This window comes from Aptenodytes forsteri, unplaced genomic scaffold, assembly GCF_000699145.1.
Source record: "Aptenodytes forsteri isolate BGI_AS27 unplaced genomic scaffold, ASM69914v1 Scaffold83, whole genome shotgun sequence".
Classification (NCBI taxonomy): domain Eukaryota; kingdom Metazoa; phylum Chordata; class Aves; order Sphenisciformes; family Spheniscidae; genus Aptenodytes; species Aptenodytes forsteri.
In genome coordinates this window covers 6,285,458-6,301,460 of record NW_008795371.1, presented here as the reverse complement: position 1 = coordinate 6,301,460, position 16,003 = coordinate 6,285,458, and the positions used below count along the sequence as shown (strand labels likewise).

Sequence of the window (16,003 nt, the reverse complement as noted above, 5' to 3'; positions counted from 1 at the left end):
GGTGGTGTTGGGTTGACGGTTGGACTCGATGATCTTAGAGGTCTTTTCCAACCTCAATGATTCTATGATTCTATTCTATGATTCTAACTTAGTGGGGAAAACTCCTTGTTGACAAGGATCCACACAGGAACATGCAGGAAAAGAAAGCCAACTAATGTTGCCTGTGTTGCTTTCCCACACTTCCAAAAACACAACCTCTGGTCCAGAATAGCGTATCAGAGGTAGAGAAGAATGAAAGCACACTGTAGACCAAAAACACCCACATGATACATATGCTCAAACTCAGTACCAGGGAGGGGCAAGGTCCACTCTTCTCAGGGAGCAGAGCCTCACTAATGTGACATGTACTGATTTGTGAGGCCCCAGAGACCACCTCCTTGCAGTGTGTGCTGCTTGCAGGATATCCATGCAGCAAGAGTGGAGACTTACATTGGATCCATGTCTGCCAAGCACTTCCCATTCTCCACTGGTAATCGCTATCTCCTCTTTGATGGGACACTTGAAGTCACCTACAAATAACCAACACACAAACAGAGATTTTACGCTTTTACATTTTACGAAACACAGGGTCACAATAACACTTCTTCCTTCCAAGCTTTTTTACTAGACTAAACCCAAGAGCAACCTGCCTTTGCAGAAGACCCACACTTCTGCCAGCTCCCCAGACAAATGTTAGGGCTAGTACTATTTAACATTCTGTGAAATGTATGTTAAAGGATTCACAGGATTCAACCCGAGGCCTGGACAGCTTGCTTGCTTTTTTTAAGTATTTTGTCACTTGCACAGAAATAGAAGTTTTATACTGAAAAATGGGCGTGCAAAGGGAATCTCAGGTGTGAAAAAATGTGGAACTTTGCAACAGGGTGGGGAACAACTCTACTTTTATAAGATGGTTTCATTTCCCTTAGAATGAGGGAGATTTAGCGAGAAAAAGAAGTCGGATGCATTCAGAAAAATCTAATCAACCCAGGATATAATGCTATCTGGGGAAAAAAAACCCAACAGTTGCATGAAACTAGGACCTCTAGTAAAATTAGGTGTATTTTTTGTGCATGCAGAGCTCAGTAAGTGCCTTCAACACTCAGCAAGTAAATTAAGTATCACAGCATGAAACTGTAAATTAAAGAATACATGCTGTGGAAAAGCCACTCCGGGAGCTTTGCACACAGCTATATCATGCATCTGAGCAAGACCAAACTTTGACTGCAGCTCAGAAGCACGCGGTCCTTGAATTTTTTTTGCTTGAAATAACTCTTCCTCCATTTCCATTTGCAACAGCTGCCAGTAATTTTCTCCTACTAACATCTCTGTCTATACAGTAATACCATGATTGTTTTTAAGAGCAGAGAGGAATTCTCTGAATAGTTGTCATCATAGGTTTTGCTGCCAAGCACATATGTTCATTTTAAAGGGACTAACATGTGGGCCCACTCAGACAGGGAGGCCCTCTATGGACCTTTTTACAGTGTGTTCAAACTGTGCTCTTTGTCAGCCTCTCTGCTACCAATCTGCTTGTAAAAAGGCTGACAGGGACTATGCTGGTTTTACTTGCAAAATCAAGTCCTGAACCAGCGTGCATCTATTAGATACATTGGACCCTGCACATCAGAGGTAGCCATGTTATTGCTATAATGATTAACCTCTGGCAAATTCAGCGCACAAACAGTCCCAACATCGACAAGGAAAAGCCAACTAAGTGCGTTTCACAGTATCACAGGGAGCTTGTTTCCCATCTGATTTTTTGAAACTTTTCCCTCTAGTCCATGGGGAAGAATCAGGGTTAAAACTAAGGCATGCTGAATACAGAATAACCCCTGTACAATTTCAAGAGGAATGACTGTACAGTGAAGTGCTTTCCTGGACAACAGCAGGAGTTTCCAATAAGACAATAATTCCTGCCACCTGGAAGGACACTTATTTCCTCGCTAGTCAGCAGCACATGCCCAATTAAAGCAAAAGAATAATTTCACTTACTTGGAGCAGGAAGGCCTCCACACGACCGTTTATACTTGCTCTCCTTCAAAACCGAGATGACTTTGTATAGGTGCCGGAATCCTGTTTTACACTCGGAGGCAAAAATGAACTCTATCTCATCTTCATGGGTTTGAGGGAACACATAGAAGATATCATGGATCTGTGGAGACAGAGCAGTGGTTTATTGTTATCAGCAGCACTTTGGCACTGAAGTCACACATAATAAGTTCCTCTTACTGCTCAACACAGACAACACAGTTCACACTAGCAGGGTGCAGCACTGTCCGTTACTGGGAGAACCAGTTATGCTTATGAGTCAGGGGGTGTCTGCAGGCAGGGGCCTCATATGCTGCACAGCTCCAGGCTTTTTGCTAGTCTAACTCTAACTTCTGGCCACCAAAGTAATTAAGTAAATTTTTCTGCACCTGCCTTTCTAGCTTAGACACAGAGTGGGTCCAGCTCTGCAGACAGCATATGAGAGCCACCCAGAGAAGCCAGAGTTCAGTGGCCTCCTCTGTCCAGTGCTGTCTGGAAGCCCACAAGTGAAGGGTTATTTAAAGAAAGATGAGCTGACATCATCTTCCCACTCATGAAGATGCCAACTCTTGCTTCAAGGGACAATCTTTTGAGGGACTGGGGAGCATTTATCTATAGAGTACAAGCTGCCAGTCAAAAACCACTCCAGCCAGTGAAAATAATGGAGAAAGGACAAGTCACTGCACCATCCTGAAACCACGCACACTATTACTAAGGAGAAAACATGGTATCATAGAGACCACCCACTGTATAGAGATCATTCACTGGAAGGCTTTGTGCAAATGCTCTCTGCTGAAAGATCCAACTACCTGTCAGTGATTGATGTTCCCAGGCCTTCCTGCACCCTGGCACACCTCCAATGGGATGTTATTTTAGAGACATCGATCTTTTTCTGCAGAAGTGTGAACAGCACTCATTTTTACAGCATTAGCCTGAGCACACCGGTGTCCAGTCTCACAGCACAGGCCCTAGGGCACACCTCCAAGAACATTACACACAAATCTATTTCACCAGACCATATGTAGTTAAGGAGGGGTTTTAGTGACTGTTAGCAGACTCTCGGGACTTGTTCACCCAATATCAGCTAGATAGATCTTTGTTGGCTGAAGAATACTTTACCTGTTGGCACTGCTGTTGGTGAACAACTGGCACCAAGAAGCCGGAGGGTGTCAGTGGGTAACACTGCAGGCAAGGGGCTGCTCTGAAATGCCAGAACCCTGGGCTCTGCTCCTAGCTCTGTCTGACCACTGTGCAGCCTCAAGCAAAGCAGCTCTGCTTTCACATCCCAAATCTCTCTGTTCTCTACATACTGTGAACTCTTTACAGCAGGAAGCACAGAGTATGCACAGAACTTCTACAATGGGAAAATTCTCCTAGGCAGCACAGTAGCACCAACGTTGCTCAAGTGCTACAAATAGGGCCTTGAACAACAAGCTGTCAGAGAAGGCTGAAATTCATATTCTTACATTTATCCAGATGTCTGTTGTTTCTTCATAAATAATGAAAGGTGTAACAGAATCTGGTACAGCATCGATAAGTTTCTGTCTTTCCATTGCATCATCTTCTGTGGGGATGAATAATGCAGGAGGGATCAAGACTATCTGAAGTCGAGTTTGGGAGCGATCCAGTAAAATGGACCAGATGCTGTTGAGGAGACAGATATTAGAGAAAATAACATGCAACCATGAGTATTAGACAGGTCTGAAAATCTTGACAGACACTCATTAGCACTAGGCATTTTGAGGGAATCAAGAATGTTCAATTTCAGATTAAGCACAAAGCCACATGTAAAATGTCACCCACATAAACAAATCTCTTCCACAACACAAGAACTTATTTCACTTCATTTCAATATTGCGTAAGCACTGCCGGTTCAAAAGTTTAATTAATTCTGTTCTCCCAGATTTGAACTGTGCTTTAGGGGAGAAAGAGAAGAGAAAAATCAGAGGGAATAATGAAACAGAAAAATTTCAATTTAAATTTCAGGATACTTGTGAAAATACTAATGCTTTAAATCTATACCTGACAAGAGAATAATACTGGCACCTAAATGGACTGGCAGCAGACCCTGCCATACTTCTGATGACTTTACATGTAGCTCTAACAATAATTCTGCAAAAAGCAAGATAATGGAGCAAATGTGTCCCTGCATTTCTTCCACATTTGGGGGGCGGAAAGAAATAAATTAAAAAGGTGAAAGCCATCTTTAGATTCAAGAACTGGAGAAGTGCAATTCTGGAGAAACTCCTGGTGAGTTAGAAACACTGTACTACATCATCTACAGGGTTAAAAATGACATGCAAATGTAAGTAGCACTTACAGCAGGTTTTCTGATCAGTAAGTCTGGTCAGCAAGGATGGTCCAGTGGTTAGGGCGCTAGCCTAGGGCCTGGGGGACCTGGGCTCATTTCTCTCCTCAGCCACAGACTTCCTGTGTGACCATGGCAAGTCACTTAGCCTCTCTGGGCTTCAGTTCCCCATCTGTAAAATGGGGATAATAGCACTGCACTCTCTCTCTCACAGGGATGCTGAGAGGACACATACATCAAAGGCTGCGAGTGCCCAATACCAAAGCAGTAGGGCCAGGTACCAGAGAAAGAGACAAGGACGACTCTGTTTTGTTTTTTGGAAAAATCATCCCCTTTGCACAAACAAGTTCGTAGCAATGTAAAAATGAAAGCAGGCTGAAGCTTGAAGAAGACAGAGACCACTACATTCTGCTTCTAACTGTATTGCCCCAAACCCTCTAAGCAGAGATAGGATTAACATACGCACTATTTTCCTTCTGGCGTCCACCCAGCTCTAGCAATGTACTCTACTCCTTCAAAGAGGATCTCGAACGGCTGAACTAGCTCTTTATCCACAACATCTGCAATCTGTTGACAAAGCAGCAATTCAGTGACACTGAGATGAACCCCCCCCAACCAATTTTCATGCACGATGAGAGTCTGGACACAGAAGACTACTTCTGTGCAGCTCATGCAATTTAGAATGCTCAGCCTTTGCAACACAGGGGATTCAACCCCTTCTGTAGCCAGACACCAGCATAGTAGGAGAGCTGCACACTACCAGCACAGACAGGGCTGGGACTTGAGAAATCTGGATGCTGCTCGCAAATCCATTGTTCATCTCGGACAAGTCACTTGAACACTCAGTTTCCCCTGTAAAGGGGAAGTGATTTGTACCGAGCTATTTTGTAAGGTGTTTTCATCGGTAGATGTTGAACATCCTGTATGACATCCAGTTATCAACGTGGTTCTAATTTATGATATGCAGTTCTGCAGTCTCTCCCTGCTGGGACTGGGAACAAGTCACAGCAGTACCCAAAGGGTCCTGATGGCTTTCCCTGCCTTTGCTGGCTGACGTCAGCATTGCTATCCCAGCAGGTGACTGTTGATGGCTGAAGTAGCTCAAGAGTAGAGAGAATCCCAATAATGTGTGGCTGCTACTGTATCTGTTTGGTAAGATTAATTTCCCAACTGTCCGAAGATCTTGGACTGGGCTATGGAAATTTCTGCATCTGTTAAAAAATCCTGGGGCGAAAGCAAAGTTCATCTGTTTCCATATCTTCATGCTTTTGTAAGGTGATATATTCTCTTTGCAATCAAATTTTCCCAATATCTGCAGCCAATCAAGAGATCTGTCACGTAAGAAGGTCTAACCATCCACACCTAAAATATTCTGCTCTGCAGCTGAGTTCATAAACCAGTAGTAGGGAAGTAAAGAACAGCCTTGAGAAACACTGCTGCACACACAGACACCAAGTATCTGCATAGGAACGAGCCAAGTGCACTGCCTCCAGAGAAGCCATTAAGCTATCACAACCAAGGACGTTTATGTGTACTGAGCTGGAAAATGAATTTTACCAAAAAAGAATCACAGAAATTATATTTATTTGGAAAACAAGCAGAACATAGAACTTACTCTGCCTTCCGCATTGATTGTCACTTCAGATATCTTGAAAGTGACCTTTGGATTTGCTGTACCTATAAAAACAGATGTTAGCAGTCGGGCACCAATTGTTTGCTTCCAAGAGGGCAGACTTGAACTGTGGATTATTGTGGTGTTATTCATGCAGAACTGGGAAAGGCAAACAGCAGAATGCTCTTTGATCAAATAGCCTGCTTGCATGTGTGAGAGAGCACAGAAGCAGGCAGGGAAAAAAGAAACTGCAAACATGAGGCAGATTCAGTGGATGTAATCCTGCAAACAGATCTCATCAAGAGCCATGCTACTGACACAGTCAGTCTTCTCTCCCACAGTCAAAGGATGCACATATTAGTTGGAAGTAAATGCTCAGGAGTGATCAGGATAGCAAAACAAGCTTTGGTTTACTGTTTGGCTGTTATTCTCAAGGTGGTACATAGAAAGTGATCCAGTGCTAAAAAGCATCTGTAAAAATTAAACTGTGAAAATTAAACGCTTAAAAACCTATTGCCATGACTCGTGCAGTTAAGATAATAAAGCTACATATTTGTGTTGAACACTGAAAATCTAAAGTTAACTCTTTACACAAAGCAGCAACTCATCCTGCTGTACAGCACCTGCAGTGCTAAATGCTGGGGCCTGCTCCACAGCAAGAAAAGATGGACTATAAAGAATAAAGCCGCTGCCAGTTGATCCAGAAGAAGCCACACGTGGCAAATTCCATGTACTCTGAATATTCTCAATGCTGCTGTGAAGTACTCCCACTTCATCAACCTGGTTTATACACAAAAACTAATGCACTGAGGTGAAACGACTTGCCTTGGGCCACAGTGCTGGCCTATTTAAGTACTTACCTTCTCCCTGGGAAGAATTTTCTCCACTACCTCAAGCTTTGCCCTCATAACAACCCACAGAAAAGGGCTAGTGCCCCTGCAGCTCAGACTGGAAACTAAGGCCCAGACATTAAAACCTAGTTTGTTTGTTTGTTTTTTTAAAGGGATTTGGGCTTTGGTTGGCTCATTTTCCTATACTGCTGAAACTTAGCACTGAAAAAAGCTATGACAAAATACCCTCAGAAATCTGCGTGTACACAAGCACTGAAAAACCACGAGGAGTCGTGTCTTGCTTCCCAGGCTAACACTGAGCCTTTCTTCCTCCTTGAAACAAATAGTAAATCAGGATCATAAGCAGAAAACTTTTCCCAGTGGATCAGGGAATCTGCAATATCTGAATGAATTCCACAGCTTAGGAAGGTCAGCCAAACAGAAGATTATTTCTCCAAAAAACTAAGATTTCAGGAGTGAGGAAGGAGAGTGAACCACTGTTATCTGCAAGCAACACGCCCTGCTGTAACAGCAGGGAAATCTCAGAAGAACAAGGATCAGACTGTTCAAATTTGCCTCATACACCCGACACATGCCAGTGAATCAGCCCCCAGCAGGCCTGCGTAAGTCCCACTTCCCTGCTTCCAATGGCACTCCACTTAATATGCTTCAAGCCTGCCCTCACCCCTTTACTGCTGAAGCCTCCAGCTCATTTACTGTTTGAAAATATGGCAACAGGGAGCTTTCCTGGTAGGCTGTATGCACACTGAGTTTGTTGTTCAAAGTCCAAGAGCAACCACGGAGACCAGAGCCCTTCGGAACTTAACTACCAGGGCACTGCCAGCAGCTAAACAGAAATCCTCCCAAAAAATCAAAGGGCCATAATTCTGCAGCTATTCCCTCAGAGACACAGGGCTGTAATGAGAATCAACCCCTAACAACTCAGATCTGCCAGGATCTGAGACAGCAGCTCCAAAATAGTGACAATCAGATAGGGTTTCTGCCAACTCCTGAAACACCCAGACTCAGAGCTTTTAGTAAGCACATGGCTGGAATATCAGCACAGTCACCAGTGACTAATCTAACCTCCCCAGCAGCATTTTCCCCAAACACATTTCCACCACCTGGACACCAACTCAAAGACTACTCAACACCGCTCCAACAACCCCGTGCTCTAGGCTAGGAGAGTCACTGCTGTCAGGCACAGGGAATAAAATACGCGTCTCCCAGAAATAGAGATGTAAGGTATCAGGGTCTCACCAGTTTTGGGGTACCGGAAGGAATCTGTTCTTCTTGTCTCCAGCATGGGCGATGTGACATGAATAATTTCCACCTCTGACTCATCATTTTCTTCATAAAGAATTTGAAGAACTTTACCCCCATTCAGTGCTGTAAACGAATTAACATTTCCTGGGTCAGAACAGCTCTCATTATCAGTTATTGCAGCCATCAATATTCTCTCAGGAGCACAAGCAGGTTGGAAGAATGAAGAAAAATCCAACCAAGTCTGCAATTCATGTTTCATTAAGCAAAACATTCTGAGACTCTTACAACTCCTACCACTGTTGTGAGAATGAAAGTCTCTTCCCCCAGTAACATGTGCTCACAAGGCCACCGTAACATGTCCACTGTTGCAGACAGTTCAAAAGGAGCTACGAGTGTAACGTTCCTATCTTGCATAAAGACAAGTAACAGGAAAAAAAAAACCTCTGCACTGGACAGCACAGCAGGGGGGCCACTACTTGGGCCTGTCAGACACACTGGATCCACCACACTTACTTGGCTGTGCCTTTGGGCTCCACCAGTAGCCAGTGTATCTGTCAAACTCCTCCTGCAGCACGAAAGTAGCCACACCAGCAGATTTGGGATCCTCCTCAACATTGGCCAGTTCTAAAAGACGACACAAAAGTGTTCATGTTGTATTGCAGAATCAAACCAGTTCTGCATTATCCCAAACGTGGCCCAAGTTCACCCCCCAGGAACAATTACACAATAATAAATCTGACTTCTCAGCAGATTTGTTTTCTGCTTCCATCCTGCTCTGTTGATTTATTTAGGGAGGATCTAATCCTCTCTGACACGGCAGCTTCTTTTAGGAAAGGAAAGCCATCCTCCCTTCCTACTCTACCCAATTAGTCTCTCAATTTTCTATGTACTAGTCGAAGAAAGAAAATGTTCTCTCTACCTGAGCTCAGTGAATTGGAACCACAACTTTTAAGAAAAATCAAAGAAAAAAAAACCCCACAAACCTTTCTGAACAACTGAAACTGAAAATATCAACATTCAGAAAAATGAAAGCATCAGCATTTCATTCACTGTACAAACCAAAAGTAACAGACTTACATAACATCTCAACATGATGACATATCCATAGGGCTTCAATATTTTTGCTGTTACCCTGGAGGTAACTTAGCAGCGCTCCATAAATAATTATCATCTGAGAAGGAGTCATTGCTACAGTTTATTTTTAATGTACTTACATAATATTTTAATATTTAACATTTAAATAAGCTAAAGCATTATTATAAAGTGTCAGAAATTTTAATTTAACTAAAATTTAAATGATATAGTTTAAATACAAAGTATGATTACAAAATGCAATCGATTTTTAAAAAGTGTTTTATCGACAATTTCCCATTTTCCTTCCTCCAGGATACATGTCTAAAACAGAGTTGGAGAGGGTAAGAAGTGAGGACCTAAGTGACTGAGTATGAGGGGCCAGCAAAAGCCACAGTCCTATTCAGAAACTCTCTATATTGCTTCTAAAAGCCCTGCAGCCTGATTTCACTGACAGAAACTTTCCTCCAGCTCTATTCCACCCACAGCTCCTCCACACAAAAAAGGCTGTTCCAGTAAAAAGGAATGTGCTGTGTTTCAGGAGAAGAGCCCTTCCATGTGTATTCAACAAATAACTCACTTTGCCAGATTCCACAGTGCAGGGAAAAGAATCACCCCACAATATTTGCACTAGAGAAAACACATAGAACGTGACAAACAAGGTGGAATAAACAGCATCCATTCCCCCAGATTTCAGAAGAACCCCTAGTGCCATTGCTTAATTCAGTCTAGCAAGAACAAGTGCAGAGGAGGTACAGAGATTTTAATTCAGGATGCATTACCATTGTGCACAAATGTTAGCCTCCTTTCTTCTCTGGTTTCTATATTAGATATCCATATGTCATTGCTATGGATAAATGCAATCCAATTTGGATCAGCTGGACAAAGCTTGGGATCCATACGGATATTTGGGCAACTGGTCTCTACCAGAATGGGTCTTAAAGGCTGTTGCTGTTTGAAAGGAAAAAAAAGAAAAGGCACAGTAAACAATGATAACACATGGACACTTACAGAAACTAAACTGGATTATCAGAAGGTCTCTAAGACTACAGTAGTGTGGACACTGACTTCAAATACACAGGTTTACAACAGAGGAATCTATCTATTTTAAACACAGAAAAATACTATGCAGGTATTTTATAGGGAAAGTTGTGCTTCTACCATGGTTGCACAGATCCCACCAGGGCCTCTTTCACCAGTGCTGAGGATTAGCCACAAATCAGAAGGCAGCTTGCCTAGAGAAGCCTGGCATACTCTTAAAAACAGCACCCTAAAAAGAGGCTGGCAGAACATACAATCTTGTCCTCCAAAAGCAACTCAGGGTACAGTAAATTCCCCCTGACAACGGGGTTAGACAGACATCAGGCATTTGTTATAATAATAAGAAATTATTTCAGCTTTGAAGTCCAGCTTCAGCACCAGCAGAGTAAAGGCTGCTTGTTCTGCAAGTTATACAGCCAAATCTTGTAACACATACAGCACTGACTGCTGAACAGTGACCTCTAAACGACAGCTTGGGAACAAAAGCTGCCTCTGCTGTGACTTCTGACTACATGAAAGAGCACGGAGCATCGCAGCCTTTGTGTTGCTTTTTATTGGCATTGCTACTTATGAAAAATCAACAAAATCTGGTGTCCTGCCTTGCTGCCCTGGTTTCTACCATTTCTTGTAATTCTCCATCTGAGTTTCTACAGCCATGGAAATGCATGCCTATGGAGGACTTCTCTGCATTTCAAGGGTTGTCAAGGCTACGCTCTGCTTTTGCTCCAAGCCAAAGGAGCTTCTAGCCAGAGGAAAGTAGTACTGCAGAAAACAGGAGAGATGAGTAAACTCACAGTGAATCCATGAGGGCCTCCATCTTTTACGTGATAAATTCCACTCCCAGCCTGAAACAGAAAGGTGCCGCTTTCTCGGTGGTAATCATAAGAGGCAATCCCAATGGTGCCAATTCGCTTCCTCTCCCGTAGCAACTCCTCTTCACGAGAGTACATCCCGTAGTCCAGGATGGCCTGAATACGGGCAGAGAAGCACAGTCAACACCTCTGCTCTGCATACCTTACTATACTGTCAGAGCGCCTCTGCATGCCAAGCTTCCAGGAGCAGAGGGCTGTGCAGACACCCTCCTCCTCCAGAATCCTGCTGGCGGCTAGAAGCCCGCTCCTGCTTGTGCCTCTGCCATCAGGACTTGTAGATGCAGGCCATGATCGGATCCTACACAACTGTAAACCTGATAGCTGCTTCTCCCATAGCAAGGCTGGCATTATTTCCAATATACACTTGTATAAGAAAGATCAGACTGAACATCTGTTATTTCTAGAATGAGCAGGAGTGTCTTTGCTAACTTTCACAAAGATACATGGTGACTGGTCTGGTGGGAGGAGAGCACAGCATGAATTTTATGTTTGGCTGACAGCCTCAGGAAACAACATGGGAAAGAACACACCTAATTCCACATGGGGTTTGTCCCACCTCCTCCAGTCTGCCATGGTGCATGGGGTGGGACTGGTGCGGGCTTGCTGTGCGCAGAGGTGAAAAGGGGACACACGTCCCAGTGAGTGGGAAAGGAATCCTCTGCTCCAGCATGAGTCACGGAGCCACTGACTGATCCTCAGGGAGACTCATCACTTCCCCGTGGAAGACAGTGATTATTGGAGACTACAGGCTCCTTCAGCAATCCCCAGGATCTCATAGCAGAGAATATGATGCAAATTAGCACTTGCAATCTCTGCCAGCAAAGGAGGAATCATCCAGCACATACAGTTTTTATGACACAAAGGCTGTAAATCCAAACACTGATGAGAAAGCTGTGCTTGTTTTTGAGATGGCTGCAGAGTTAGCCAAGTACAAGGAGAACTTAAAATGTTTAAGACAATAAACTCCAAATTTTAATGATGGCTTATAGGTGCAACCCCAAAGCCTGTGTACTTGCTACGCTTCCAAGAAGCAAGAAAGAAATCAGGACCTACCGGAAAAAGATCCAAAAGAGGCTTCCAGGAAAGCAACAGGACGGCAGCTTTGTTTATGGTTTTGGGAATTTCAGAGTAGAAGAGCGTGTTCTCTCTGTTCTCCCCAGACATTGCTATTGTGAAAGTGAGAAGAAAAAAAAAAAAGGTGTATTAGCTTTCTGTTAATAATCCAAACACTCTCAAAGGATACCAAGGAACAGTTTCACAGGCCCTTCCTACCAGAGAAAGTACTGACAGTCTCCGCACTGCAGCCTTGCTCTGGGAATTCCCTGCTTCACAGAAATGCAAGTCACGGAGAAGGCAGAGAACAAGGAAATACACCCAGGTTTACCCCATGCTGCCTGAAGCATATCTGCATCTTCCTGAACGCTGGGGGCCCTTTTATTTTATAAGCTTTTAAAATCAAGGAGGGCCTTTCTGCCGATTCCCCTGGTTGGAATACAGCATGATGCCACTTGTGTTTCAAAGATAATGCATCTTTAGGAAGGTTTGAATGTCCCTTTCCTACTCCTTTCCCTCAGTGCTATTCAGATTTCTGAAAGCTCCTGCCAAGGCACATGGGGATCAGCCCAGAGGGAGCCAGATGTGCCCCGGGGAAGGCCAAGTCTGACCTATAGCTCAGGAAATGGCACATAGGAAACCAGAGCTTATCTCAGCTGGGGTCAGCCTTAATCCACCCTCAACGTGCTTGAACTCAGCATCATTCAAGGATTATGACCCCCATCCTCTGAAAAGGGGAAAAAGAGACAGATGAGCAGCTTTCCGACTATGTCACTGCATAGCACACGCAAAGACTCTGGGAATCACAAATCAGAGCTTAAGCAACTAGCCTGAGCAGCAAGCAATGGGGCTAGAACACGGTTCCGGCTCCTAGGCTTTTGCTCTGGCCATTGCTTCTCCTCAACCCAGTTTTTCATGGACTTATGTTCAGCTAGCACAGCTTTTGACAAAAGCATTCCTCTACCACAAGGCCTGCTCCAAAAAGCCACCCAGAAGGTTGCTCACAGTATCATTTACAGTGCCAAATCACTTCAAGCACAGCTGCAATTTAGAAATGCAGATATATCAAGTGAACACTAATTAGTGAAACAATGCAGAAGTGAGGCACTGAGGCCAAGAACAATAAATTACATTAAGTTCTTCATTATCAAGACCAAAATTGCTGAGAAAAACATTTACTCTTTAAGCTGCCCCCTCCCTACACTGCTATTTATTCCCTCCAGAATCCCTGGAAAACCTACTCCATCATCAGCTGAGGCACAAAGGACTTTCCAAATTCCATTTATAATCTCTGTTTTGGAGGAAACTTTGAAAGAGAAAAAGGTTCTACCCACTAGTTGTAATTAAGAGAAAGGAGATCAAATTGACACGCTTTTGGAGAGGCGATATCGTACTTGGAGTGAGAGAAAATGGACCGAACAAACTTAACCTGTCCTCCCAGCTAGGAAACTTGCCCCAAGGGACACTTCACAGTTCTTTTCCAGCTCCAACAGGCCTAATGGGTCACCTCCAACCACACCATTGCTGTGGGAGATTACATCACAAGTTTTAATAAGTCATTACAATCATGATCATGACATTTGACCAGCCAATCTGGTCTGAAATCCATTCTGATTTAACTGCCAGAAACATACAGCTCTCAAGAACAGTCAAACCCAAACAGCCTCTGCAGTGACTGTTTAGTCAAGACACAGGCTGTCCAGCAAGCTTACCCAGGTAGTAGATCCTATCGGAATGAGGTCCTTCAGGATCATTTTTCTTCACAAATGTGAAGTCGTGAGGGGCTTTTGCCATCATGTACCCATGATACTTCCGCGTATCTGTGAGCAGTTTCCGAAGCTGGCTCCAGGAATGTCTCTCTACATAGAAAGGTTCCAGTTTTGGCTGCTCCTCTCTCTGGACCTGCTCCTCACAGCCCGCAGTTTCAAAGATTTCAAGGCCCGGCTGTTCAGTTTCCATGGCTGCTGCCATGTTGCATGTTTCTGGAAGAACAGAATAGCAGAGGTTCAGCATTGCCTTCTAGCAGCCCAGCAAACATTCACTGCAGACTTCCAAAACACACCACAGCAAAAGTGCTGTAGGAAAACCACCATTCCACGTGGGAAAAAAAAACATAGCAGAATGAAGACTAGGAAAGAGATTTTTGCTGTGGAAAACAGGCTGCCGTCACTCAGCCTTTCAGAACTTCATAGAGCCACACAGATTTATTTTTGTTTGCCTTTGCCACTGCCCCCCCCCCCCCAACTACTCATTTCAGCTCATGAAGTGGATAAATTCTTCCTCGTTAAGCTCCTATGTGCTTCTTCCTCCCTGTGAACTGCACAAATATCACCTCGCTACACTGATATCAGAACAGGGAATGATTAGGACTGTAGCAAGATCTGGGACAGCCAACTGCTTAAAAGAAACAACATTAGCAGTTGATTTGGAACCGCTGGGCCATACACAATGGGCCTAGGCAACTGCATGCCCTTATTTCCCATTATTCTCCTATAATTTATTGGGTTTGTTTGCATCTCCTTTCAAACAAAGCTCGGAAGGGTCTAGCAACGATCATCACTATTATATCATCTCAGGGATATAATTACAAATACTGTATGGATAAGACTCTTCCAGAAGTGTGAGGCGATACCAGAAGAAAGGGGACACAGTGAAAAAAGCAGTTTCCAAATACATTTATCTGCAGCATAAGTCTTATCCTCCCGAACAGGTTGTTAATTTAGCAGATATCTCTTCCTGCAGTCAGCTGTGCTTTACGAAGTAGATCTGAGCTGGAATAAACAGCCCAGATGTCTGGCAAGAGGAAATCGAGTCTTTCCACTGTAAATCCCAGATCTGACGGCAGCTCCAAAAGGATCCAAGTCATAAACTCCCGCCATACAGTTCATTACCGGAGAGACCACGGCTTAAGGATTGTCAATCCTCAAAAGGAGAGGTTGTTTCTATATATAGAATGGAAAAGCTGCACAACTGTTCTGCACACTGCTAGGGCAGAGCTTGGTGGCCTGAGCCTAACAAAAACATTAATACGGCCTAAATAAAGCATTCCTATTGCACAAACAGGCGTTAAAAGATCACTGAATCTCAAGGCATGGCCTTGGGCAGCACAGCCGCCCGAGGCAAAGCTCCCGGATGGACTGGCTCCCCTGCGGCTCTCCACAGCTGCTGAGATATCTGTCACAGATGAGTGAAAAAGAGATGACCTACACCTTGGACCAAACCCATTTTAACACAAACTGCTAAAAGCAAAGCAGGGCAAGTCTGGATTAAAAGTTTAGTTCCACCTTTGACAAGACAAACACAGGTCTTTCTTTTGTCTGAGCTATTTACAACAGAAAAATACAGCACAAGTTAAACAGCCCTGTAAAACTGGAAGCAGAGTCCAAACGCATACACAGAATGCTGCTCTGCTCAGACAGCATTAGAAACTGACAGTAAGACTTCAATCCTGAATCAGAAAACTCCCATCTAATTTGCAGAGTATCAACAAAGAAAAATCTCCTTTCCCCACCTACACCCAGATGCTGGTATGTCTTAACCTAACCTACTTCTCATGCTCCCCTCCCAAGAAAAGAGATAGAAAACAAAGAGTGACAGACTTCAATGAGAAAACAAGAGTGAGAACTGCCACCCAGCAAGGTGATGTTAGTCCGGGGTAATGAGAGGATCTGCCTCCCAGGAGATCACTGCGGGATCTCTACTGCAGCCACCTCCTGCCACGTGAAGCATTTTATTTCCACCTTCCTGCAGCCAACAAAGAGAGACTGCCCCATCCTTCGCACCAGCTCAGGGGACCCTCCAGCACTACAACACCGTAGAACGTCTCGTATCCGCAGGGTGCGCCGGAGGGGCAGGTCGGGCCTGAGTGGGGTGAACGGCCACGGGCCTGCCCTTGCTGCCGAGGTCGGAGCAAGAGGGGGGTCTCCAGGAGGGGCCCTCC

General features: G+C 44.2%; 1 protein-coding gene across 1 annotated transcript in view; it reads right to left on the bottom strand.

The window, feature by feature from the left end:
- The window catches only part of DPP8 (dipeptidyl peptidase 8), a 32,317-nt gene that overhangs the window by 14,511 nt on the left and 1,803 nt on the right, over positions 1-16,003 (bottom strand). The window contains exons 2-12 of the mRNA XM_009280421.2: positions 13,776-14,045; positions 12,064-12,176; positions 10,933-11,106; positions 9,880-10,048; positions 8,540-8,650; positions 8,021-8,149; positions 5,934-5,995; positions 4,785-4,885; positions 3,477-3,654; positions 1,975-2,134; positions 430-509 (exon numbers count right to left, since the gene is read on the bottom strand). Of these exons, the coding sequence (XP_009278696.1) occupies positions 430-509; positions 1,975-2,134; positions 3,477-3,654; positions 4,785-4,885; positions 5,934-5,995; positions 8,021-8,149; positions 8,540-8,650; positions 9,880-10,048; positions 10,933-11,106; positions 12,064-12,176; positions 13,776-14,034 (1,536 nt within the window). The 5' untranslated portion in view covers positions 14,035-14,045. The remainder of the gene's footprint in view (positions 1-429; positions 510-1,974; positions 2,135-3,476; positions 3,655-4,784; positions 4,886-5,933; positions 5,996-8,020; positions 8,150-8,539; positions 8,651-9,879; positions 10,049-10,932; positions 11,107-12,063; positions 12,177-13,775; positions 14,046-16,003) is intronic.